This window comes from Spinacia oleracea, chromosome 3 (genome assembly GCF_020520425.1).
Source record: "Spinacia oleracea cultivar Varoflay chromosome 3, BTI_SOV_V1, whole genome shotgun sequence".
Taxonomy (NCBI): domain Eukaryota; kingdom Viridiplantae; phylum Streptophyta; class Magnoliopsida; order Caryophyllales; family Amaranthaceae; genus Spinacia; species Spinacia oleracea.
In genome coordinates, this window is record NC_079489.1 from 138,543,236 (window position 1) to 138,553,921 (window position 10,686).

Genomic DNA, 10,686 nt, shown 5'->3' on the forward strand with positions numbered 1-10,686 from the left:
TTTGATACAACTAACATATCCCATCGAAAAACCAAAATTGAAGCACTTAAGTAAAGTTATTAAACATACAAAATAGTAAGCATCACTTTCTTCTTTTGCTCGCAATATATTTGTTTAACCACATGCACTCCTCCGCCCAATCGAGATGCAACACATAACCAACCGTATACGAAAGCTCAGGATTAAAAGCTCCAATTGGTGGATGTAGCACCCATGAAAAAGCTCTGTTTCCGAAACATGAAAATACTTTTTCCATCACTCGATTACGTCCATTAGGCTGCATGAATATTAAAAAATATATTAAGATGTAAAAACAATATGAGTTAATTATAAAAAAAAAAAATTATCTTGTTAGAGTATTAGATTGAAACCTGTTGAAGTACTGATTTTATTTCAGTAGCTAAACAACCTAAAAAGTATTGTGCAAGATCGTGTAATATTGTGACTTTCAAATTACCACTTTTATTAAATTTAAACGTCAATGTTTCCAATCATTTGTTCCAATTTTCTCTTTTCAATATCTTTTTTATAAATCACTAACGAACTCGAAAATTAAACACCACGTGTTGTACGAAGTAAATTGGAGAATGAATAATTTAATTTATTTACTAATTAATTTTTTTCTTTTAAAAATATTATTTTTAAATAATTGAGTTTTCTAACAACTTGGGGTACTGCTGACTTTTTTCGTACTGATTAGTTGAGCCACAAAGTTCTTATTTAGATTATAAAATTCTCACACAATTTTAAAGTAAAAGTTTATATTTGGCCCATCAGTACTCAGATCTATTTCGTACAAATCAACTAACAACACGCAGCCCATATGATCAAGCCGGCCCATTTTATTTCGTTTCATTTTGTTTAAAACTAACAGGTTTCTTCTTACCCTATCTCCTTTTTGTTCTCTCCGCCGCTCTCCTCTCTCTCTTAAAACTATTTGATTTTGTTCTCTCCGCCGCTCTACTTTCTCTCTCCTAATTTGTTGTTTTCCTTCCTTTTCTCTCCTCAAAAAATAGTTTCAGATACAAAATCATTCCATCTATTTGAATATCTCAGCAAAAAAGGGCGAGGAACTCCAGAAAAATAAACGTCATGAAGATCTTTCGCATACCTCAAGAAACTCATGTAAGATTTGTTCGAAACATGGCGTACGCCGACGATTACACAGGTATGTTCCCTTCTCTTCGTCTTAAATTAGGCTTATTTGGACTTGATTTAGAATTTTAGGGTTTTATCAATTCATGGGTTTATAATCTGGATTTTTCATTGCCAAAAATTGATTTGTTGCTTAGTTGTAGTTGTATTTCGTTTTCTTAATTATTGGTTAATTAATGTATTTGGATTTTTTATTTGCATGTCGTGTCCCTCCATGAATTGGAGAGAGCGGTGCAGGAGGTGGTGAGGCGCGCGAGGCGCTAGTCAAGGCGTTGGTCTAGGCTCTGTCCGAGGAGATGGGAGACGATGGAAAAGGCGATAAGTACCATATTTCGTTTTATTTATGTCTTTGTTTTCAAAATTTCACAATCTGGTTTTTTTTCTTTGTTTTTTGAAATTGGGTTATTCGATTTGAGGATATCAAGTTATTGTTTTGATGCCTTGACGAACTTGATTGTACAATAAATGAGCCATTAATCACGTTTTGGGCGTTAGTAATTGGAATCAAATTAATCACGTCTGCCATACACTATTAAACAGCAAAGGGTATTTCTGTAAATTGGCTGGGGGACACGAAAAGTCATGTTACTAAAATGACCTCAGGAGCTGGCTTATGTTCTTAAATATTAGTCGTGTTTTGACTTTTCAACTCAATATTTAAACGTAAATATCTCCAAATACGTATGTTAAAAAAATATAAAAATTTGATATTGTTAAATTATACATTAAGACGAAAAAAATAAGATCTCACATTAATATATTTTGAAGTACGTATTGGAAAAAAATTAGAAGATTCTCTTCAATTGTTAATAGTGTCAAGATTCCAATTGAGACTAATATTCAAGAACATAGGGGGTACTAAAAAACGGATTGTTCATGAAATACCCCAGACTTTTGGCGTAATTCACCAAATACCTCATGAATTTCAGAAATTCATAAAAGCACTTTTCAAAAGCATGTACATTGGTTGGCTCTTCAAAAGAGCTATTGGGGGGCTATCCGCTCTCTCTCTACCACTATCTCTCTACAAGACACACTCAAGAATTCATTCCTAAAAATACCAAACATTTGTTGGTTGCTCAAGTGAGCTCTCCAACATTTTTTTTTTTACCATTTAATGGTCTATAGTTAATTGTCTTTTTAACCAAAGTTATTATCTACTTTACAAAGTTAACCTCGCTTTTCAACAAGAAACAACTTTTGATGGCTCTTGAGAAATAGCTACCTTAAAGTAGCTCTCTATGAAGGGCTACTCAAAAGCCCTTCAAGAACCACTGATCAAGAGCCTCAATGTTAGCCAAGAAATAGTTCTTTTTGGAGTCCTACTTGAAAAGTCACTCCAAAAGCTTCAATGTACATGCTCTAAGAATCTAACTAGCCACACATAGGGGTGTCAAACCGGGTCATCGGTTCGGTTTCGGTTTGGGTTTATCGGTTCAGGTTGAAACCGATTCATTTTGCTATCGGTTCGGTTCGGGTCGGGTTGAAAAATTAACGGTTCGGTTCGGGTTTGGGTTATGTGGTACGAGTTCATATCGGGTCGTGTTCATATCGGGTCAGTTCATAACGGGTCGTGTTCATATCGGGTCAGGTTCATAACGGGTCGGGTTCATATCGGGTCGTGTTCATATCGGGTCAGTTCATAACGGGTCGGGTTCATATCGGGTCAGGTTCATAACGGGTCGGGTTCGTATCGGGTCGGGTTCATATTGGGTCGGTTCATATTTGGTCGGGTCATAAACGGGTTAAGTCGGGTTCATGTCGGTTCGGGTTCATATCGGGTCGGGTTCATATCGGGTCGGGTTCATAACGGGTCGAGGTTCATATCGGATCGGGTTCATACCGGGTCGGGTCAGATCGGGTCGGTTTTTAGTCGGGTCGGGTCAATTCGGTTCGGTTTGTTAACGGGTTCAGCCGGATTGTAATCGGGTCGGGTTCATGTCGGATCGGGTTCATGTTTAGTCAGATCAATTCGGATAAAAATTACAAACAATGTCGAGTTATTACTAAAATCACATTTTTCAATACGTTTATACTATAATATCTACATTATTAAAGCAAAGTGATAGGTAAAAGAGGCCATATAATTTGATTACGTGATTTATAACTAATGTTATTTTCTTTTCTGACGAACAAGTAAAGTAGTAATATTCACTATCCAATTAATTTCATAAACTTAATTAAGAAAATTCACTCAATGTCTTTTATTATGTCATGTAATATTTACCAATCAAATGATTCAAATGGAATCAAAATCATCTATGCCCTCCCCCATCATGTCAGAGTCTTACGAAACATGTATTGATGAACTAAATACTAATAACGTAGTAATTAATAATCGATAAAGATGAATTAATACGTAATGAAATTGTAAATTTTGTAAATACAAGTTTGTCATATATTCATATTGGTTTAAACAACAACGAGACTAACATGTTCATTAACGAAACGAGACAAACAAGTTCAATTGTTAATGAATTAAGTCGATTCAATTAAAATAGCATAGTTTTTCGATTAGTTCTTAGGTTACAAGCTTCTAAGCTTATAAGGTATTGAATTAGATCAATTTAGTTTAATGATCGATTAAACGATTAGAGTTGAATACGAGTCAATAAAAGAGTGCACATTCAATTCTACAAGACTATAACTATACACTAATATAGCTATATTGGAAATACATCTAATAAAGAACAATATGTTAAATGATAACATGTTTAGTTATTTAGTCGGTTGATAAACAACAGTTCGAATACTCGGTTGAACAACGCACATTGAAGTATATCTTTGGTTTATAAAGGTTTAAGAAGTACAATTACTTGCGAATTATATCATTTGATATCTTAGCATTTCGGCTCTGTTTGGTTTGACGGAAAATATATCAAGTAAAACTTATTTTTGAGGCGAGTTATAAACGGTTTGAATTAAACGGGGTGTAAACGGGTTAAGGGTTGTAAACGGTTCGGGTTGTAAACGGTCCGGGTTGTAAACGGTTCGGGATGAAACAGTTCGGGTTGTGAACGGGTTTTCCTTGGGTTGAAACGAATCGGGTCATTAACGGTTTTCGGGTCAATTCGGTTCGGGTATAAACGGTTTTGGGTTGACGTATGACGGTTTGTTATCGGGTATCGAGTCTTAATCGATTTAATATTTTCGAGACGGTTCGTGTTCAGGTTGAATGTTATCGGTTCGTTTAGTTTTCGGTTTCCAACTAACGGATTATTAACGGTTCGTATTCTTAACGAATCGGATTAACACAGCGGGTTCAACAGTTCGGGTTGAGATTTGACAGCCCCTAATCATATGGCTTTGAGATGAAATCTTATTTAGACGAGCTAAGCTAAATTAAGGGGTTTCTTCCCTGCATCTCCTTTGTTCGTTACTAGCACGGAGTACGAACTTATGACAAAGGGCGTATTAGAGCAGCCAAAGCCCATAAAGGGTTCTCCTGTTCAAATATCGACATCCACCTGTATAAGCGGAAGATCGAATAGGGGTGTAAGTGGATTGAGAAAAGTCCAAAGTCCAATCCAGTTCAGTCCAAATTTGTCGGACTGGATCGGACTTGAAATTTTTTGGATCGGACTCGGACTCAAATTACCAAATCCAATTATTTTTGGACTGGACTTGGACTCAATCTTTTGGAGTCCAAAAATCCAATTAAGTCCAAAGTTTTAAGATTTTATTTATAGATAAATATTTGTAATTTAAAAACTATTGTGAAATATGTGATTTTTGGGCCTTATTTACTATGTGCAACAAAAAACAACAAAATATTACACTCCATATAAAACTCATAACCCAAAAATATCATGTCAACCTCTTTCTCTTCCGCTTTATCTCGTCGGCTGTGATGGTTGATTATTGAGTTTTAATATATTTAAAGTTATGTTTTTTTAAGAACTGAAACCTTTTTTTGGCTAAGTGTTTAATGTGTATAACATATTATTATTTACAATTATATCTATTGCTTAATGGCTATTTATTTTTCCTTTATAAAGGAGTGACTTATAGTATAGGTGTTAAATCATTTAATACCCACTATTTGATACTCGTGTACGGAGTATTTTATTTTATGTTTTAGAAAAGTTACCCGGTAACAAAATTATTTACATTTATTTTCGAACCGTTTGAGTTAAAAAAAAAAAATTTTAAAAATAAAACTTAAATCATTTTTTTTTTCAAAAATAAATTGGATCGGATCGGATTGGACTGGATTCGGACTCAATAATTTTTTTATGGATCGGATTGGATCGGACTCGAAAAAAGTTTGGATCGGACTTGGACTCAATTATCCAAGTCCAAAAAATTTTGGATTGGATTTGGACTTGGCAAAGTCCAATCCAGTCCATCCAATTTACACCCCTGAGATCGAAGAGGTCGAATCGTTAATGTAAACAACAACGACAATCTTTTTACCAGTAACTAATAGTTACACTTTACTGATTTACTCCATCCATTTCTTTTTGTTGTATCCGTTTCCATTTTAAGCGTTTTTTTTTGTTGTTTCCGTTTCTATTTGTGGACATACATTTTCTCCTAAAATACCTTTACATTTCTATCTAATTACCAAAATACCTAAAGATTCCCCACCTAAATTTCCTCACCCCTATTATTTAATTCTTTTCCCTTCCCCATATACCCACTCTTTCACCTCCTTTATCACCCATCATTATCACTCCTCTCTCTTACCTTATTTCTTTATTATTTATTTTTTTTTTATTATAATCTCTTACATATATACAATCATTTTTCTTACACCCAATCATTATACTTATACCAATACAAATTAAGATTCCAATTTTCTTAAAAACACCACCCTTTTCCAAATGGATACATCATTTAGGAATGGAGGGAGTAATATTTAAAAAGTTTTTCTATAGCTAGTTCAGGAGTACTTGTAAAAGAAAATTCTACGCAACAAAATACTGTATTTCAATGTAGGGAGTATTATTTTGCTTGTCTCATTTGACTAATTTTTGCAAGAGGCTTTTTATGGTTAAATGTAGTAGAATAATTTATTGAAAAATTGGTTTAAACTTTTAGATTTGTCTAAATATATTACCAAAATATCAAATTTTAATAGTTTTTACTCATTCCGTCTACAAAATGTTTCATTTTTTTTTTCTTCCGTTTCTAAAAACATTTCCTGTTTCTATTTTAACCATATATTTTATTCTCACTCTTTCTGAAATTTGTGCCAAAAGAACAATAAAAAAAAGATTCGATTATTTTTTGTTACACAAATTTTCTTTTTCCCACCCAAGTCCCAACCATCCCACAATCACAATTAAATAAACTTTTGTTTTCTCACATTTCCTATAAAAGTACACAACAATGACGGTATTTCTTACACGCACATGTAATTGCTTAATACGCTTTTTTCACACCATATGAAACTTTTTGTGTAACGGAGCAAATACTCATTAAAAATTGAAAATACTACAATCAAAATTATGTCAATAGTAAAAGCTAAATTGTTTAAATAAAAAGTGAACTTAATAGTAATCCGTCTATAAATTGGCTAGACAAACATTTCAGTTACGAGGTTGTTTTTTCGCATATCAGATATGTGTGACAACACACATATCAATTAAAAGACAAATAGCTAAAAGACAAAAAAGGAAGTACCATTCATGTTAAAAAAAGTACCATTCTGTAAAAAAAAAGTACCATTCTGTAAAAAAAAGTACCATTTAATTTCTTTTTTGTCCTTTTTCCTATTTTGTCTTTTGTTCTGATATGTATTTGCCCATACATATCTGATATGCGCAAATACTTCCTCTTTCAGTTACGGCTATAACATTCTACCCATGCTTATCCGAAAGACACACGCCCAAATAAAATAAAATAAGATCACTATTTGATTCTCTGTACTAACAATTCTTTAATTCTACACCCTTGATTTAAAAATAAATGGAAGAAATAAGAGAAAGTCTTTCTAAAGTGGATACGAAAAAAAATTAATAAAGTAAAATAAAAATTGTGGAATCTATTTACGCGACGACCCGTTTGCGTTTGCTCATTTTATTCTATATCCCTATAAATGAGTTGGCTTATTCTCGTGTTTTCCTCCCTCCTCATTCTTGTCAATTGTCATGCTTATCTTCACAACTGTAATAAGTGTGAACCTATCTTTTCACTCCTGATAAATCCAACAACAACAACAATAACAACAAAAAAAATAATTAGCCCAAATTAATCAGAAAAATTAAAATGATGTCTTCCGATTTCCCGCAATTGAGTTTAGATTTGAGTCTGCCGATTCTACCGATTTCTTCTCCGTTTCACGAAATTTTAACTCGATTTTTAATCGCCAGAATCTCAAATTCTTCCGAATTATCTAAGCTTTATGATTTCATTAACGGACTTGAAGACGAGCTTAAGAAGATCCAGGCATTTCAGCGTGAACTTCCCCTTTCATTCAATATCTTAAACGATGGTTTGCTTTCTTTGTTTTTAATCAATTTAATTATTTATTTTCTCAAATCGATCACAATTATTATTTATTTCTAACACCAGTTGGTAACATTGGGTAAATCACAGCTAATAACATGTTGAAAGACGTGGTGAAGAAAAACGAAGGAAAGCGGTGGGATGGTAAAATTGATGAAAGTGTAGGGGTAAAATTGGGAATTGATGAGTTTGAGAAGAAGACGTGGATGAGCTCTGTTCAGTTATGGAGTAAGGTACCTTTTTTTTTCATTTTATTTTTAATTTGGGCGTTTTCTAGGACAGAATTGTAATTGCAAGCGTTACAGACAAATGAAGGAGGCGGCGACTACGAGCCGCGTAAATATGAGGAGAGAGGCCCGAGAGGGACAGTTTTGTCTTTTGAGAAGGCTACGGAAGATGTTACAGGACTTTCTCTGGTGACCCCCGGTTCAAACAACCCGACGGTGGATGAACCGGGTTTAGAGAAACTTCTAACCGGAGGAATGCTTTCCGGTCCGGGTTTCTCCATAATCAAAGATAAGAAAGACAAATTTGAAACCAAACTGCTGCCGTATCAAACGGCTAGGAAACGACGTCGGTGCTGGTCGCCGGAGCTTCATCGACGGTTTATTGACGCACTTGAAAAGCTAGGTGGGCCCCAAGGTGAGATTATCGTTATTCTAATTTAAATGCCAATTTTTTTTTGTAATCCATCAAAATTAATACTTGTAAGTTGTAGTCTTAATAACTTGTTTTCCATAAAAAGTTTGCCACAATTGTATGTTATACCACGTATCTCTATAATTCTCCGACGGAGGCAAATGTTTTTAATAGGGGTATTCACATTATAATCTATTACATTATAATAAAATAGATATAAAAAATGACACGTCTTTAGAGGGTCGGTAGACACCCATACGGTGCCGTCACTTGTAATAATATTACCGTACCTCATACGGAGTAGTTCGTACCTAGATGTGCATGACTTGATTACAAATCCGTACTCGGTGAGTATGGTAGAAAAAAGAAATTTGATAAAGGTTGTTGCAATAATTGAACTACTTATAGAGTACGGAATAGTACGGATTAGTCCATGTTAACTAACGAACTCTGACGGACATTAATGAAAGGTGATTTTAGAAAGACAGAATCTTTACACAAGTATGATTCAAAAGTACTAGTAGTTGCCTAGTTGGGTATAAAAATTTCAATGTTGTTTTGGGCATAATTAGTGTTTGATAGGAGTTTTATACGTATCAGAGTACCCTGTTCATGTGTTATTAATTATATGTTTGATTTGCAGTGGCTACTCCTAAAAACATAAGAGAGCTTATGAAAGTGGATGGACTAACTAATGATGAAGTTAAAAGCCATTTACAGGTTAGTTTCATACTCCGTATTACCATAAGTCCATAATCCTTAAATTAACCGACATATTTGTGTTACTCCGTACAACTCGGTTTTGGATCCTTTAGAGTTTTAAAATAACTCTATAATGTAGAGTTTGAACATATCAACCATTGAATGAAAAATCAATGGTTCATATATTATCTTTCCCAAATTCCCCTTATTTTTTCTCATCAATGTGAGCGATTGATTTTAAATTGTATGGTTTAGATACAACTCTACCTTGTAATAAAACTCTAGAGAATCCGGACTCGTACAACTGACATGCAACAGATAGTTAAGGAACAGGGGAATTCATTTTCAATATTTCATGTTACTTGTCAAACTAGTCAGTTGTTGTAAGCTTTCTGATGGATTCTAATCAGGTTTTCTCTAGGTCTAGTAAAATATCTGTATGCCGTCTTGGAAGTGTGAAACTTGTCTAAGTTGCTAAGAGATCATAAAATGTCTATTTGTTTGATGCAATGGAGGACCTGAACCGAAATCATTACACCTCTGTTTTATAAAGATCTTTACGGTTACTATTTGCATAAATACTAAAATAAAAATGGGAAAGTTGGTTGAATATAATAAACGAAAATATGGTTAAAGTAAGAGTAATGTGTAAAAATGTGGGTGAGTGTAAGAAAAAAAATGAATAAAGTAACAAAAAGTGAAAAATTGTAAATATTGTGGGGTAAGAAAGGTAAGGTAGTAAATTTTCATGTCAAAAAATAGAATAAAACAAAGTGTAAATAATATTAAGAAACAGACTAAAACGGAAAATATAAAAATCATTTTGATACGGAGTTAGTATGACTCTATATTATATACTTTATATGAAGCCTACATGTTTGCTGAGGTTGAATGACTGAATGTATGGCTTTATACAGAAGTATAGGCTTCATGTTCAAAAGCATCCAACTGGTAGCATTACCACTACTCGATTGTCAGCTGAAGTAGGAATGGATCATAGTGAAGAACAGCTTGAATTGGGGTGTTCAACAATGGACCTTCAACATTCAAGCTCCCCAAAAGGCCCATTTCACTTGAAGGGTTCGAGAAAATGTAACTCTTCAAGCATGGAAGAAGACGAAGAGGAGGAGAAATCTGATGGTCAGAGCTGGAAAGTTCAGCATTATATGTAGAAATATATAGCAGGTTGTTGCTAATTCAACAACGTAACGTAACACACCTTTGAGCTTTGGCTAGGGTGAATCTAGTATAATATAGTATAGCGTATTATAATGTACTAAAATGCAAAGCTTTGACAAGCATGTAAAACTATTGAAATGTAACAAAAAAAAGGAGAGGCTGGGAAACTGCTATGCTCCACACCTATATACTGCCCACATTTGAGGCCTTTTAGTGTGGAGGGAAGAAGAGGCCCTAACAAATTTTGCCGCGAGATTTAGGATTATCTGTATTAATTGTTTGTACCGGATGTTGAGTTATAGAATAACCTTGTGCCTCTTCTTTCGATTTGCTTTAAATGTTCAATCAAGTTCTGATTTTCACTTCTCTTTTTCGTGATTGGTATAACTGCAGTTGTACATATATAGTAGAGAAGTTTCTTTTAACGAACTACTGTACTTTGTAAAAGAGTTGATCTGATGTCAAGTGGTATCCTGTGGCGTACGAGGCGTGGCAAGAAAGAGGGGACAATCAACAATGGATAGTCTATTCAGGAAACGTACAATATATAATGTGTGG

At 34.0% G+C, this 10,686-nt stretch overlaps 1 protein-coding gene across 1 annotated transcript; it reads left to right on the top strand.

Annotated features, from left to right (window-relative positions):
- Positions 1–7,187: 7,187 nt before the first annotated feature.
- LOC110797134 (transcription factor HHO5) lies at positions 7,188–10,455 on the top strand. Its single transcript, XM_022002227.2, has 5 exons — positions 7,188–7,594; positions 7,699–7,841; positions 7,914–8,250; positions 8,891–8,967; positions 9,867–10,455. The coding sequence occupies exons 1-5, from the start codon at positions 7,369–7,371 to the stop codon at positions 10,119–10,121; spliced, it is 1,038 nt and encodes a 345-aa protein (XP_021857919.1). The 5' UTR covers positions 7,188–7,368; the 3' UTR covers positions 10,122–10,455.
- Positions 10,456–10,686: the final 231 nt, after the last annotated feature.

Bases quoted from the DNA above. Each gene is read 5' to 3' on its own strand.
- LOC110797134 (XM_022002227.2), top strand. From the start codon at position 7,369: ATGATGTCTTCCGATTTCCCGCAATTGAGTTTAGATTTGAGTCTGCCG. The intron at 7,595-7,698 runs GTTTGCTTTCTT...GGTAAATCACAG, and splicing joins ATTCAATATCTTAAACGATG to CTAATAACATGTTGAAAGAC. The intron at 8,251-8,890 runs GTGAGATTATCG...TTTGATTTGCAG, and splicing joins AAAGCTAGGTGGGCCCCAAG to TGGCTACTCCTAAAAACATA.